The sequence below is a fragment of the Eupeodes corollae genome, chromosome 3 (assembly GCF_945859685.1).
Source record: "Eupeodes corollae chromosome 3, idEupCoro1.1, whole genome shotgun sequence".
Lineage (NCBI taxonomy): Eukaryota > Metazoa > Arthropoda > Insecta > Diptera > Syrphidae > Eupeodes > Eupeodes corollae.
Genome location: NC_079149.1, coordinates 52315920 through 52333110, shown reverse-complemented (window position 1 = coordinate 52333110; position 17191 = coordinate 52315920). Strand labels below are relative to the sequence as shown.

The window sequence follows — 17191 nt, the reverse complement described above, 5'->3', positions numbered from 1 at the left end:
TTGCAATACTGATACTGTCAGGTTTTTGATGTATTACTTTTTTACACTTCAGAATTTTCAGAAAGTAGTAAGCTTAAAGCAAGCATCAAACTACGGAAATTTGTTGCGAAAGCGTAACAGATATTTACAGTTTTTAAAATTGAAAAACAAGCATTTAATTCTATTTGAAGCTATCTAAATTTATGGATTTGATTCTTTCAATAAAATCCGTGATAGTTTTTAAATCCATAATAACTTTTTTTAATATTTGGTTGAAATATTTATTTAATATATTATTTCATATGATGTAGACATGTAAATTCAAGAGGACACAAGCGTTCACAGGTTTTTCTCAAACCCCACCTCTGTTTATCAACTCCTACTCTCACATTTTCGCGATGAACATTGGGTGCCTAGTACCTCAACTAAAGATTGGGTTCCAACCCGAATGGATAGTTGTTGGGGGCAGCAAACGAGAGAGGGGAGAAGGAGGTATTTTCACTAAGACACCTTTCCTTATACAGACGGCAGCCGACGAATTCTCGAGATGGAATCAACGGTGGCGGCTACAGTTCCAATAAAGTTGAACTACTTAGTGAACACCTTATAATGCTTCTACGACATATTCTGAGCCCAGGCCTATAAGGAGCGGCTTACCCGGCTCTTCGGGCTTTGAATTATACTAAGGATCTGGCCCTCCAGGTTGGGGGTTGTGCCGCCGGGGTGACTTCCTGACTACGTAAAAATTCCTTAGTTGCGAAGCATGAACAAGCCTCGGATATGGACGGTTGATAACCCAAGCAAACGAAATAAGGACACTGAACTTCGGATCTGTAGGTTTAATGTTAGGTCCCTTAACAGACCACGTACAGCCGAACAATTAGCGGAAGCCCTAAACTGCTGCAAGGCAGATATTGCCGCCATCCATGAAGTGCGATTTGATGGACCGGGCAAACGCAAACTAAAAGATTGGGATGTATACTACGGCGACTGCTACCGAGAACAAAGACAGTGTATATTTGGGTGTAGATTTGTTGTTGAACTAGAGTCAGGCAAAAAGTCTTGAGTTCCAACAGTGTGAGCGAGCGCATCACAACAATCCGCATCAAGGCCAAATTCGCTAACATAAGCCTTATATGTGCGCATGCCCCAACAGAAGAGAAAGATGAAGACACCAAAGGCACATTCTTCAAGCTCTTGGACAATACTTATGAGCAGTGCCTGGCTTATTATTAAAATTATCTAATGAGATCTTAACGCTAAGCTAATAAGAGAAGACATCTTTGGGGGCACATTTGGGAGATACAGCCTACACGACACCACCTCCGACAACGGATTCAGGCTGATCGATTTCGCTGCGGGGCGAGACGTTGTGGTAGCTAGTACGCAGTTCACACATCTTAATATCCACAAGATGACATGGAAATCTTCTGATCAATCAACTGTCAACCAGATTGACCACATTGCGATCGACGCACGACACTTCTCCAGTATACAGAATATCTGAACTTTCCGAGGGGCCAACATTGACTAGGACCACTACCTCGTTGCAGCCAAGGTACAGCTACGGATATCTCGGTCCAAGCCAAATCAAGAAAGTACAATCGCAAGAGACTGCCTGTCCTTTTCCGATCGAGTCTCTAGTAATCTCTTAAGGAGTCCTATGCTGCCTGCATTAAGCATTGAAAACCAGTGGCAAAATTGCCTTGCAGCCATCAGAGATGCTGCCTCTAAAGTGCTAGGTTTCATACGGCCACAACAGCGAAACCTCTTTGATGCGCGCGATCGAGGAAACAGAGGGATGTCACAACAGGAATGAGGTTCCTAAATTTTACCAAAAGGTAAAAAAAACTCTCACAGGTACAAGCCACGAACCACGAGAAAGATTCAGGCATTGTTTGCCTGATACATACAAAAGGAGACCCTTTTAATTGCGCCAACTACAGAGGCATCAATCTCCTTAACTCTGCATACAAGATCCTCCTTGCCGTATTATGTGAACGTTTGTAGCCGTTTGTCAACAACCTGATAGGTCCTTATCAGTGTGGCTTCAGACCAGGAAAGTCCACTATCGACCAAATTTTCACCACTATCTCTTTATCGATTTTAAAGCCGCGTATGACAGCATCCATAGGGAAGAGCTCTACAGAGCAATGTCTAGTTTTGGCATCCCTGTCAAACTTATGAATGATGGAGAATGCATGCTGCTCTATTAAGGTCGAAAAAGATCTCACCCTTTTAGACAAGGCGATGCACTGTCATGCGACTTTTTCAATATCGTTCTGGAAAGAATTGTGCAAAACTCAACCGTCAACACAAGAAGCACAATCTTCCAAAGGTCCATCCAATTACTCGGATACGTAGATGATATTAACATAATTGGAAGATCAAATCGTTATGTGAGTGGAGAGTTTTTGAGCATTAAGACGGATGCGAAGTAGATGGGTTAAGTGGTCAATGGAGGCAAGACCAAGTATATGCTGTCATCAAAAAAGGACATTGAACAACGAACTCTTGGACAAAGCGTCACCATGGACAGCTATAACTTTGAGGTAGTTAAGGACTTTGTCTACCTAAGCACCGCTATAAACACAGACAACGACACCAGTCCTGAAATCAAACGAAGAATAACTCCTGTTAATCGCTGCGTCTTTGGAGTTAGAAGGCAATTGAGAAGTAAACTCCTATCTCGAGCATCTAAAATCACCATCTATAAGACACTCATCATCCCGGTTCTCATTTATGGCGCTGAGGCCTGGACCCTATCAAAGAAAGATGAGAGCGTCTTATATGCATAGATGGAGAATGGAGGAGAAGATATAACGACAAACTGTACGGGCTGTACAGTGACACTGACCTAGTTAACAGAATTAAGGTCCAACGGCTTAGTCATGTAAAACGAATGGACATCAACGCTCGCGCCCAGAAAGTCTTCGAATCCGATCCCGAGGGACGGTTCTTAAAATTAACTCAAAAAATTATTTTTCAAAATTATAGAGGTATTAAATTCAAGGTTCCCTCAAAGCTTTATATAGAGTCTCAAAACTAATGATAGTTTACAGAAACTAAGTAAGATAATAAAATGATTTAAATTTTATAATTTAATTAAAAAATGAAATGTTGCGCTTTCCTAATTTATCAAAAAAAGAAGAGAGAAAAACTAAAGTTTCGTGGACTACAACACCTTATTTTCTGACTCTGACATTGGCAGCTATTTTTCTCATGAATCTTGACAGAAAGACGGCAATCTTGACAGAACAACGTTTGAAAATACTGAAAAATTATTTACAAGCAGCATTCGATGTGTAGCCAAATACAGCCTAGTGCGTCATTTGTAAAAAAATTGTGTTCGAAATGAAGCACTTACTAAAAGTTCGTTAAGCTGTGTTATAGTAAACAACACTCAAGGTTCCAGATCGTCGATTTCAAAGGCTTAATATTTCACGCACTGTTTAAGGATATCGAGTTTTGAGATCGCGATGCCCAATTAATTCTGGAAATGAAGGTACATGAATATCGATTTCGTTGTAGCATAACAGTAAGGGCCTTAGAGAAGCTTTGATTGTACGAAAAAATTTTGCGAAAAATCAGGAACTTTGTGGTAGTGGGTTGGGTTATTTTCTTTTCAAAACAGAGCTGATAACAACATTTTAGATAAAAACGGTATACATTACATACATTTTTTTAATGAAATTAAAGACATGGATTTGGAAGACCTCTGGTTGATAGAGGAAGGAACTTCATGTCATAATCAATATCTAGAGCTCAAGATTCCAAAATCGTATTAAAAGAAGTCTTAAAGACTTCAATTGGCCGCATCGGAGCTTCGGTTGGCTTTTTTTGACATTCCGTTATTTTCAGGGAATAATGTGTTTTGACAAGGACTTTATAAAATTAAGATTTAACTTACAAGTAAATTATTTACAGCCATAATTTTAATTTTGTTGTAACTCTGTCTCCTAGTCCAATAAAATCGTAGATGCAAAATAATTAGATATTTTTGTTCACATAAAATAAAATATTACACTATGTTCTCTTATCATAGTAGTGACAAACTTCAATTTAGTAACAAACTAATCCAATAATATCCATTAGCTTATGGTCCAATGGATTACTAACAAAAATCATGTTCAAATAAATCTCCAACCAAACCAACGTTATAAATAAATCGACTACCAACAGCACCATACTATGGAGTTGAGCTAAAATGGAAAATAATTGAATCAACCAACCAAACGTAACTGAAAATTCAATTAACAGAAATATTCAGCAACGAGAACGCGGACGATCAATGCCATATAAAATATCCCTCGGGACTTATGTAGGGTTGAGCAGCATAGAGTCGAACAACCAAACGGTTCACTTACTTTTCAATTTTAACACTTTCATCGAAACAGCAACAGCGAGAAACAGACAGAACGACAGGCAAGCCCGCAATCGTATCATTTGACTATGAAGATTGGGGCTTACTACATATTTCCTACATTGCTGTGCAAGGAGATTTTTCAAATTCAATCATGTTTTCTAATAAATCAGTTTCTAAAGTAGCTAATAGTTTTGAAATGCTTTCATAATTAGGATGTTGCGATAAAATAAGCCAATACGAAAATCTGATTTTTTTATGACAGTAAATTGAGATTTTTTAAAAAAATAGACCCTAACTGCCATTATATCAGAAGCGAATAAGAAAAAAAGCAATCATAAATGAAGTGTCAGCTGTCAAAAAGACTTAGTCCGAAATATTAATAAATAATATCTCCTGTAAATAATTTCTAATAATGACTTAAGCCTCAAATTATCAGCTTTCTAATGTTTTAAATAGTTAATGATTTTTGAGAAAAATCAAATTTTAAATATTATTTAAAATATATCAAATATGTAAAGAGTTTGAAAAAAGTTCTTGTTTCAAGCAAACTCAAAAAATTCTTTCTACAAATTTCCTTCCACACGCCGGCCGCCGTGTCTTTACCAATTTAATTTTGTGTTTAAATTTTCAAATACTCACAAATAGTTCCGGCTTGTGCATGTGACTCGAATACGATTATTGATGCCAATTCTCTTTTGATGCTAGTCGAAAGATGTGATAGTGCTGCAATGTGTAAAAGTTCTTCAAATACCAATTCCAGTTCCTCAGGACTTCGTTCGTGTGAACTAAATTTAGTAAAAAAAAAAGAATATGAAACAAAATAAGAAAACAAATTTTATGTTATATTTTTTTATGAAGAAAAAATCGACCAAAAATCTATATAACATCATTTAAAATATTCGTTCTTCAAGGAATTTGCCCGGGAGCAAAGAACTTTTATAACAACAACAAAAATCTATAGAGAAGTTTAAATGGGTTCGGTATATATCTAAAGGACAAGGACGACGTCGAAGACGATGCAAATATTTCTCTAGAAAAATACCAACATTTTTTCAGTATTCACCCGTGTGTGTATCCTTTGGAAGCGAACGAAGTCAGAAGGTTAAGGAAAATCTTAAAGTTCATCTTCTTGTTAGGATGCAGTTCCCTGAAGGAATATGATCAGGGCCGCACTTAATATGGTATGAAGGAGTGTTATGTTTTTATATAGGGTCTGCCATCTAACGTTTTTGTTTTTATCTAGTGCTTATGGTAAAATGTCTGATTTGACAGATAACTAGTTGTATCCTTTCTTTCAACGAATATGGTTGCGTATACGCTTGAACAACGCTAGTAAATATTGCCTGCGATCGACTCAGTGAAGATGCCCATTTTGCCAAAAAATTTTCTTTTCAGATGAAGCGTATTTTGATCTTGGCGGGCATGTAAACAGCAAAATTGTCTCATTTGGGGCATAGAAAACCCGCACAGAAAAGCCGATACAACCAAAACGAGTCACTGTTTGGTGCGGATTTTGGTATAGAGCAAGGAGTGGCCGTTACAGTTAATGGCGAATTTTTTTTTCAATTAAGGAGGAGGACATTGGCAACATTTGGTTTCAACAGGACGGCGGCGCTATGTGCCACACAGAATGACATATACTCAAAATTTCAATCGTTTTTGTTTTATCCTAAAAATACATTTTGGCCGGACTCATAACATAGATAATTTTCTCAGAAAATAAGCCATGTCCCAAAAAGCTTACTTTTGTCAGCCCAAAAGACGTTACCATGACAAGGATCTTTCAAAAATGACAATTTGATTTCAATTCAAACAAATCGCCCCCATTTTCTTTGCTTGCCTTAACTTAAAGTGATGCATGATACAATCCGGCTATGTGCATTAAAAACTTAAAAATCAAGAACTGTGATACAAGAATATATTTTAGTTCTAAGACTAGATTACTGTGCTATGTTAAGCTTAAGCAAAGCACTACTGTGTACTGCAGTACCAACAGGTACACACATAATAACCATGTACTCGTATGTATGTGGAGTAGATAATTGGATGCATCCTGTATGAGATGTAATTTCTCCGTTTTATTTTCTTTGTTGTTGTTCCTAAAGTTTGTGTTTAATCTTTAAAAATATCTCAAAATACATTATGGAGGATCTTAAAAAGAAAAGAAATTGTAGATTGAAGGTTGAAGCACAATAAGTTAATGAAAGTTTGTCTAATAGGATTCGGGGAAACTACTGAATTTTTCTTTACCATTAGATGAGTAAGCTGATTAGAGAAAATTTTATCCCTTGATACTTCGATTGGAGTATTATACTTTTTGGTAAAGGAAGAAGAAGAAAAGGAAACCGTTTATGGTTATTGTCATTCATAAAGTCATAAAATAAGAAAAGGAATTTTTTTGTCAAGATATTGGTAGTTTAAAAATTATTTTTTCTTTAGATATTTTATTTAGAAAGTTATAATAGATTATTTGGGAATGTGTATAATAATATGAAAAAGTTCCTTTATCTTTAACAAAAGTCATATTAAAGCTTCTTTAAATTTTTAAGTAAGCTGTTCGATACAGCGCAATTTATGTTTGGATATTTAAGATTTTTTTCTAATAAAAGCATCAGAGCGAATTTCGATGTTTGGAGTTGTAACTTTCATGCTGTTTAGATATTGGATATGCAATACTTCTAAAGTAATATTAAGAATGGGAAAGTCAGTTTGTTTGTTTGTTTGTTTGTTCGTCTTTAACGTCACAACGAAGCAATATTATGGAATGGTTTTTTATGTGAAGTTAGTTACGAGCCTATTGAGTAGTTTAAGTTAATTTTTACCACCCTAAAATATCTCATTTACAACTCACCCTAGCATATCCACCGGTAACACTTGTAACAAGGTATTCAATATATTCTCTTTATAGAACGCTTATTAGTAGCATATCTTTAGGCTCTACCTGTTTTTCACCCTATCATAAGTGTCTATAATAAGGCGTTTCTTGTAATGACATTTACGAACTAACTATGCTGAAACACTATTCCAAATAGGACATTAGTCTTTAAAAACTCATGGCGAAAAATAATTAAACCGTATGGGAGTGCCAGCCACATTAAACAGCTAGTATAGGTAGAATGCCCGATTAACATCCAAAATGTCAAGGTATTGCAAATACTTGTTCGCTGTACACACGAATCATTTGATACTTAAAATAAATTATTTTCCAATAAGATGTTTCAGTTTGAATAGATTGCTGTTTGGAAAACTGTTACATCTGAATTTATCATATTTTGACAATTAACATGTAAATATTACACCATAATGAATATTGAAAGCAATTGTTAAAATTTACTGGAAAAGTAGTGAACATTTTGCAGTCACAGTTTGCTTCGGATTTTTATCTAAAAACTTATCTTCATTGATGAGCTATATTTTAACCCCAGACCACAATGTCAGAATTGTCGAATGTGAGGATTTGAAAATCCAATAATACTTCCTTAAAGGCCTCTCATCCTCATCCTGTAACTGTTTGGTGCGGTAGGAGTTTGGGTTGCAAAGGCAATCGAAAATGAAGCTGGTGTTATGGTTCTGCCAAATTATTATTCCAGATTGCTTATGATCAGTATTAGAAGATATCGATGGGTATTTTCCACAAGACAGTGCAACGTGCCATACAAGCTAACAAAAAATAATCATAACATTTAGTTAGACAAATATTTTGTATGTGTTATTTTTCAAAGAGGTGATCAGAATTGGCCACTCATCATGTGGCTAAACACCTTTAGACTTTTTTTCTTGGGGACAACTATAGATGACGCATATTCTGTACTTGATTCAGGGCTCAAAAACATATAACTTCTTATTGCAATTCTCATATTTAAATCGGAAATCAAAAGAATATAATGAAATTTGTTGGAGAAGAGAGGATTAGATGTTTTAAGTATGTACTGTTCCTGTCAATTCATATAAGATTCTAAATTGAGCTTAAAAACATACTATTTATGAATACACGTTACACATACATAAGTGCACACACATTTTCAGTGTTCTTAATAGAACTATAAAACCTTAATATTCAGCAAGGACAGTTGTTATAGAATGAGACTCATAATTAAAAAAGATACATGTAAATAAATAAATCTGATCCCTTAAGAACATTTAACTGGAGCTTTTTTAAAGGATTATTGCATCCTTTATACAATTAATATCCAAGCTATCATTCAACACGCAGACAGGAAAAACTTCCATAAATCTAGGTTATTATCTTTTGGGATTTAAACTTTTGTGAAAATTATACAATATCTATCATATTTCTTATTTCATGGACACATGAGTATTTTTTTTTAAATGAAAGCTTATTAAAATGAATGCAATAAAATTCATGATAACTGCTTTAAGCGCGTAAACTACTTGTTTGGATGATAGTTTGGGGTAATTTTAAGATTTAAGCACTGCAGAGAAGAAATAATGAATTTGTATAATTAATATTAAATTACATTTTACTTTATTATATTTTTGCTTTTGAATACATGAAATAAATTAAATATAAAGAAATAAAACTAAGGGAGAAACATGAATTGTTGATATTTTGATTTTCAGAGACAAAACTTTTAGATACATTTTAGAAGAAAAACCACAGAAGTTTACATTTTTATGACTAATAAAATCTAAAAGACAAGTCAAAAGTTTAATGAATGTCATTGTTTTGTAAGATTTTTTAAGTTTTTTAAATACTACTTTTACAATCATAATTTGTGAATTTAAGAAATATGAATTTTCAAAACGCATTCAATGAAATTTTCAAGCATTATAAGTACTGAGAATAGTTAGTGAAGTTATTAGTTTCCACTTACTGACATCCATGCCAATGTTTGTTTTTCATATGTGGTTTAAAATTAAGAGATTCTATTTTGAAAAATCAAAATACGAAACTGAAATCAAAAATTTCTTTCGGTACTTTCGATTCTTGTCTAGGGCAACAGATTGTACCTTCTTCTTATCTACCAAAAAAAATATAATAATTTAATATTAGTTAAATAAATTATATAACAAATCATGTTAAGCTATTTTTGTTATGTATTATATAATGAAAAATTCTATTTTGTTAATTAGAAGAAAATAAAAAATAAAAACAAAAAAAAATTCTAACAAAGTTCAAATTTAAGTAGAGTACTTAAAGTTTAAATCTCGTGCATTTTCAGACTTTTACTTTTGGTATAATTTGTTTTGTAGAGGTAGAAGAGTATTCGTCTGTTCTTGTGGGAACATCAAGAGCGACATCGTTCTATCTAAAAGGTATGATAAACGAGACTGTATATCCACTTCGTGTCGCATGAATAAGGATAAGCTTTTTTAGTGTTTTATATTTGATAATATTTTCAAAATACTTAGGGTTTTTTAGAAAAACCCAAATGTAAAGTGTGATTTTTTTAAAGCTATAAGAAAGTTTTTCAAAAAAAATGCATAAAAGTACGGTAAATATTGATTGCGCTCAAATGGTCCATCCAATTTTGGCATACTCTTTCCAACATTTCGGCCAATGCGTCACTAGAAGTGGGCTTGTCCGTATAGACTAAAGGTCCTAAATGTAAAGAAGTACGGTCCAATGATGCCACCAGCCCATAAACCGCTCCAAACTGTGACTTTTTCTGTATGCGTTTGTAGCTCTTGAAAACTTACCAAAATCGACAATTCTGCATATTTACGTACCCATTGAGACAAAAATGAGCTTCGTCACTAAACACAATTTTTCGGTCAAAGAGTGGATCTACGGTTTCGATGAACTTTTTTAACAGAGCACGCATTTAAATAATAAAATTCAATAATTTGCAAGCGTTGTTTGTTTCTAATTGGTTAAATTATAGACCAAACTGGAGATGTTTGACAGTGAAACAAAACACGAAACGTGCGTCAGCTTGCCAAAAATATATGTAATAGCTACAAAATCACCTTTTATAAAGAAAAGGTATGTTGGAGTCTATATTACAAAGCAAGTTGATAAATACAAGTTTTATGGCAGTTTTTCTGAAGAAGGTCATACAAAGCACGTGTGTCACATGAGGAACAAGATCTTAATTTACCTGTAAGACCCTCTAAAGCAGATAAATTATCATAAATCTTATGGTTTATGTTAACACTGGTTTTTTAGAATGAATTAAGATAATTATTAGTAATGTGAGCTGCCTATTGATTTCTCAATTACTTTAAGTAACGTGCATGGATTCGTAGAGTGCTGTCATTTAATTGAGCGAAATCTGGGCCCAGAACCGTTTTAGGCCTTCAATGATCTCTTCGGTTTTTTAGTATTGTCGTCCTTCTTTGTAGACTTTTCTTGAAAGCCATCCCCAATTTTAAAATAATTCAGAAAACTGCGGAAAAGTGTGTTCCAGAATCGATTTGTGAATGATTGTCGTCATTTTAGAGCTTTGAAAATCACGATCCCGTAATAGTTGATTGCTTTCCATACCTCTACACCGCCTGCTCTGCAGTTTTTCAACATAGATTTCTTCCTTTCTTAAAGGATTGTATACCAAGCTTGATTCCACCTTACATGATTATGTGCAAAATTAAGGCGTTAGGTCTTTCGTTCAGCATTGAATGGTGGCCTTTTCTTTATTTTTTGGTATATTATATAGTATGTCAACTGTATCACCTGAGCAACAATCGATTTATTAGCATTTACTTTAGCTTCTGCCTTGACTTTACTAATAGAAAGCTTTTAATTCGTAGCAGCTCTCACTATCGTACGCATTCCTGAAATGATGTGGCTTTCTCGACTTGAATTTGGCCTATTTCATCCCTGGTCTTAAAAGTATTTTCTAGAATTAAAGATGATTGTTAAAATTGCTTACTGAAATATTTCCTAAAATATAAATATGTTTCTACAATGAGTTTAACACATTTTAGAACGTTAAATAATGAACAAAATTTAAATTTCAGTTTGTAGTCTATATTTTCAAAAACTGCGTTTAGTTGTGTTGATAAAAAGTATGTTTTCCAAGAAACTCATTAGCTATGTATACATTTTCTTCCATGTTTATTTTCTCAGTATTTTAAGACTTTGTCATTAGACTTAGGATAAAACAAATTATCCTATTCACAAGAAAAACCACCAGACAAGGTCTAAACGAGACTAATATGTATAAAACCGAGACTTTACCTAGCCGAGATTTTTTGATTTTGATGAGATTGTCAAACGCCTATAGTCTCGTTGTCAGTCCTTATTGATTAACATTCATTTTAGTTTGGAAGTATTTTTTTATCAAAATATCAGACAATGGGGTATAGGTTTTTTCCACAATAGTACAATTAAAATTAGCAGCCATTTTGTGTAATTTGTATGTATTAACCCCACTGAATCCCAAATCCTAAAAATACAGCATATACTAATATTGACTTAAAAAATAGTAAAAGACTCAGCAGTTATAAGAATTTGAAATAAAATTATTTATTTAAATTAGGCGATTTCGTCAGGAAAATAAGTAATTATTTTGACCATAGAACGCTGCACTAATACTTCTCTCTATCGACCTTTAACTTGTGAATTCTGTTGTATGACGTACGTACGTTCATAGTCATTGAAAGTCTATATTGAACGAAATATGCACTAAACCATCATAGAAAACATGAGACAAAAAACAAATTCAGCAGGACACAGCTGAAAACCTTTTAAGGTTATAAAAGCATAGACTATTACTTAAAAAACCAAGTTACTAAAATCTTAAAAAGAACTCTTTCTAAAATCGATATGGCCATCTGTGACTCAAAGTAAAAGGCTTTGAAATCAGTACCTCATACGAATTCATTTTCAAAAGAAATTCTTAAATTATCAAAAGTGCAATAGCTATGTCCTGCGTCCAAAACTTTTAGGTAATTAAAAAAAAGCCTTGTGAAGTTTTAGTGACACCAAGTGGTTTGAGTTTTGGAAACAAAAGACAACAAAAAACCGACATTTACCTAAAAATATTCCCTCAAAGCCCACAAGTCACAATATCACTAGGACTTAATTGTAAGTGGTTTTTACATGTTCTGGCCAGACTCAGTTCACCACCATCGTTTGTCAGTCTATTTTTTGAGTTATTTAAGTACTCTCCACAGTACCTATACAGTTCCACAATCAAGTGCAACATTGAGGAGAAGGTACTCACATAAGCGTAGGTTTATAAATAAAAGTTAAGGTGTTCAAAACTTCAAGTATTTTAAATGCAGCCGAGTAGAAAACACACTCGACAAACCAACTTCTACCCTACCATACCCCATAACCTCATTTTGAATGCCACAAACGTTCTACCTTTTCAATAAGGTCACATCACAAAAAAAAGTAAAATGAAATAAAAATAAAAACAAAGCAGAACTTACGGTTTCCTTAGAATCATGCGAAGTGTAGCATCTGGTCCTCGCTGGAAGAGCGTTCCTAATGCCTCACGAACATGATCGTTAGATGCATTAACATCATCCGTTTGTGGTGCTCCGCCACTTGTTCCTTCCTCGTCAACACGAAATCGATATAAAAAACATTTATCCTTAAACGGTTGTTCTTTGTTCACTGTTTTTGAAAAAAGAGAAAAACAAAAACTAAAGTGAAAGAAAATACAAGAAATGTACAAAGAAAACATGGGGAAAATTGTAAATGAAAAAGAATATCTAGCAGCATCAGCAACATAGAAGGATATACCATCAGCACACTTCGACATTCTTTACTTTGCCATCAGAGCATATAACTCAAAGCCGATGTAAGCCGGATTCAACACAAAAAAAAAGGATTATTCATACCATGTGAAAGGACCCCTTCTTCTAGTAAAGCTTGCCACATGCCCGCCGCCTGGGCTCTGGTGTGTACAATCGGTGACAGATTCAATAACCAATCGACCAATTCAGTGCCTGGAGCGCACTTTCTGATTAATTTGCCCGATACCTGTGGAAAATATTCAATTTGTAACTATTTTTCTTCGCAAGAAAAAGGATAAATAAAACGAAAACTTACTTTTCTATCTTTCAAACAACTTGAGCTATCTGTGACCAGGAGAGTTCTGAGCGCCCATCCCATGCGGGACATAGCAGGACTCGGTGACTAAAAGTATAGAAAGATGAATTGCGTTATTAGGGTTACTTATAACAGCAACAGGAAATATCGAAACTTAATACGAGTACTAAAGTTAAAGAATAATAAATGGACATATAGTGTTAACAATTATACGAATACAGTATACAGTATGTATTGCAGGTAGAGGGCCATATAACATTTTTTTGTGAACGGTTTTTATTGGTTTTACAGAGGGTGCTTACAGGTAAACATTTATAACAGGTTTACTACACAACGTTGAAATTTTGTGAATGATAAATATTCTAAGGTTTGATGATGAAATTGATTTTAAAAAAACACATTCTGAACGACACAGTTTTGACTTTTTTGACATTTATGCATATTTCTTGGGGATTCAAACTATTTATAATTGGCAGTGTCACGAAAACGTACACAACGACGAGGAAAGGGATTCAACATAGATAAGTTTAAAATTTGTATTAAGTGTACACAAATATTTTACCACTTGCTTTTTTAATCCAAGATTTTCTTTATCCCCACGTTTTTTCATTTTTTCACTTGTGTAATCCTAAATTTTAAACGTGTTAAGTTATTTTTTTGTAATAATTTTCAATTTACACAACTAAATTAAAAATAAATGAATTACAGTTGATTTAAACAAAAATCAAGTGGATGTGATTTTTTAGGAGGCAAATGTGTTTCATTGAAACATTTAAAATTCAATTATGTATATTTTTTATAAGTTAACTCATACAATTGCATTGGTACATACGTTTTTGTTCCTGGCAATCATGTACCATTTTTACCATGATTTTTCAAAATTACTCATCACATAAGGTTTGTAAGATATTAAGGTTTTTAAGGCTTTCAATATTTGTGAAGTAGATTTTCTTTAATACAATTTTTGATGGTTTTCGTCTATAATTTCTTTCTTCTATTTAAGTATTTCATAACATTTTCTAAAAATCTTCTTAAGTTTTTAGGTTTCACATGTCTCAAAATAATCTTTAAAAAAAAAACACTGAAACAAATTCGTCGTTTAAACAATTCTGTTCTTTAAGTTTTTGAATTACATAAAAACTATATAAACAATAATTTGAAAACGGGTATTTTCAAAATTTAAAAAAAGAAAACAAAACCGAAGTTCGGATTCGAAAGCATCACTACAAATTAACATCAAAACTTATTTTTTAAAACTATGACAGTATTTAGCCCGGCAAAATCCTCATTCAAACCCTCCAAGTGGGTGCCAGGCGGGCAATGATCACCACAGTAGTCCTGTGCGTTTTTGGCAGGATGGTGATTAGCTAAGGTTGAGTTGGATCGCTGAATTGTTGTAACTCCTCAATAGTGCAACGTTCGGAAACCCAATTTAATCATAGTTTAGAGGTTCCTAATTTCAGTGGTGATGTGAGCGTACTAGTACGAAAACCGTGCCGAAGAATGAAAGGCTGGGGGATAAACCAGCCGTTAACGAGCTCTTTCGGATGCTGTGGCAAGGTCCGTCATATTTCTGCCTTTCCCCGGCAAGCGGTTCTGCCGGGGCTGACCGTCTTTCCGCTTTACTCGTGGGAATACAATGAAAAAATTTAAAAATAAACAAACAAACAAAACTATTATTAAACAAAAAAATCGCACCAAGGCTGCCAATGCGGTCACATCACCTGAAAAGGCTGTCGAGCCAAATCAGGTGTGTGAACGTGTTGTCAACCCTGTGGTTGCAACTAGTGGCGAGAGTCCTTCTCCCTCTACTAGCCGCAACATATACTTGAAGGAATTACCCGTCAGTGGAACAGCTGTGACGCTCGGCAGTCCCAATGGCGGAAATTCCACACCCCACCTCTTCCCCGCTCCTGCTAGGACGTCGCAAGCGACCCCAAAAAGGGACACCCCATCCGGAGAGACAAAATCTGCGACATGTGGAATTGACTCAAAGGGTGAGGGCACACCCCGATTGGCATCGGTAGCGATTAAATCTGGAGGTGGACCCACATCTGTGACACACGGACATAGTTCTGGGCTGGCCAAAAAGAAGTCCAAGAAGTCACAGGCCAATCGAGACCAACGCAATGCCGAAAGGATTCTAGCCGCAGTCGGTGTCATACCGGCGGCGGAAAGAACCCCAGAGCAAACGCGTAAACTCGAGTGGGCTAGTGGCTTTCTTAGCAAAAAAGCTAAACCGACCTGCGGCGACTCAACGTCAAAGCGAGATAGGTCTTTCGAGGGTGACAAGCCCGAACCAAAAAGGCAGAAGGTGCTTTCCAACAGCACATCAGCCGTCAACAAAGATCTCTCCTTCAGCGACGCGCTCAAAGGTAAGATCATTGCCGCGGTCATTGACAGGAGTCATGTGGATGGTAAAATCTCTCATGATCATTGGGCAGTGGTCAAGGCTCACCTCGGTTTCAGATTTTTATCTGTTATCGAGGAAAATCCGGGGCCTCTCCCAGACACAGCCGATGCAGGATGGTACCAAAATCGTATCAAACTCATCGCCTGTGGTGATCAGAGATCTTTCGATCTATACAGGGCTGCTGTCAATGGCTTGCCAGAAGTCTGGCCGGGTGCCAAGCTCGAGGTTGTTGCAAGGGAGAATATTCCTTGCCGGCCAAGAGCACGTATAATGGTCCCGGCTCTTCACAACTGTCCAGACATGATCATGAAACTGATCAAAACAAGTAATCCGGACTTGCCTACTCACGACTGGAAAGTACCAAAGGTTGAGAAGGAGACAGTTGGTCACTATAGATCGGCTCTCGTGCTGATCAATAGGGAATCACTGGCTCCACTGGCCGCGACCAAAGGTGTGATTAGGTATGGTTTCGATGAAATCATGATGCGTATATACAAAAAAGATGAAGATACGCTAAACACGCCCCCCACAGAAGCCTCTTCAGCGGAGGGAAGCGATTAATTGAAGACCTGCTTAGGTCCTCCTCAGACGAGGAAAACGCCGACAAAACAGTGGTGGAGGTTGATCTGACTAATAGTAGCAATGCTGCGTTTAGTACAGATTAATCTCCATCACGCCATCATGGCCACGAACAACCTGATACTCCGACTGCATATGAACAAGGAAGACATCGTCTTAATACAGGAGCCGTGGGTCTCAAACTCCATCATCAGAGGTCTCAGGACTCCTGGCTATAAAATATTATATGCATCGGAGAAAGGTGAACCAAGGTCATGCATGTTAGTAAAAAATGACTTAAACATATTTTTACTCCCCAATTACAGCGACAAGGACACTACCACCGCTGTCCTTACAACAGATAAAGCCACCTACTGGCTCATATCCTCCTACCTTGGCCACGACAGCCCAATTCCAGGAAACACCTTGAGGAAGGCAATTGCGGACGCGCAATCGAAAAAAGTTGGTCTCCTAATTGGTTCAGACGCTAACGCCCATCACACGGTATGGGGTAGCTCTGATATAAATGAGAGAGGTGAGTACTTATTTGATTATTTACTAAGCACTAACCTACTCATAAGTAATATTGGTAATGAACCCACATTTGTAACCAAGAATAGGAAAGAGGTACTTGATATTACACTTACCTCTGACTCGATCCACAATATGATTTCAAACTGGCATGTCTCAAAAGAAAATTCCTTCTCTGACCACAAATACATTCAGTTTGAGCTCAAAGATGTAGCAAATACATCTACGGGATTTCGAAATCACCGGAATACCAACTGGAAGCGTTATAGAGAGGTACTAGCACAACTGCTTAATCATAACCTTCTTAAAAGCTCCTCCAGTAAAGATGAACTAGACCTTTCTGTAAATCATCTCACCGAAGCCTTAAATGAATCAATGA

At 35.6% G+C, this 17191-nt stretch overlaps 1 protein-coding gene across 8 annotated transcripts in view; it reads right to left on the bottom strand.

Annotated features, from left to right (window-relative positions):
- Positions 1-17191, bottom strand: part of LOC129952461 (rap guanine nucleotide exchange factor 4) — a 225633-nt gene that overhangs the window by 24987 nt on the left and 183455 nt on the right. For 6 of the 8 annotated variants that reach the window (XM_056065049.1, XM_056065047.1, XM_056065052.1 and 3 more), the window contains 5 exons: positions 13873-13938; positions 13311-13397; positions 13100-13241; positions 12686-12872; positions 4985-5130 (listed from right to left, as the gene is read on the bottom strand). In XM_056065049.1, coding sequence (XP_055921024.1) covers positions 4985-5130; positions 12686-12872; positions 13100-13241; positions 13311-13397; positions 13873-13938 — 628 coding nt within the window. The remainder of the gene's footprint in view (positions 1-4984; positions 5131-12685; positions 12873-13099; positions 13242-13310; positions 13398-13872; positions 13939-17191) is intronic. The other 2 variants (XM_056065048.1, XM_056065054.1) reach the window with 1 other exon arrangement.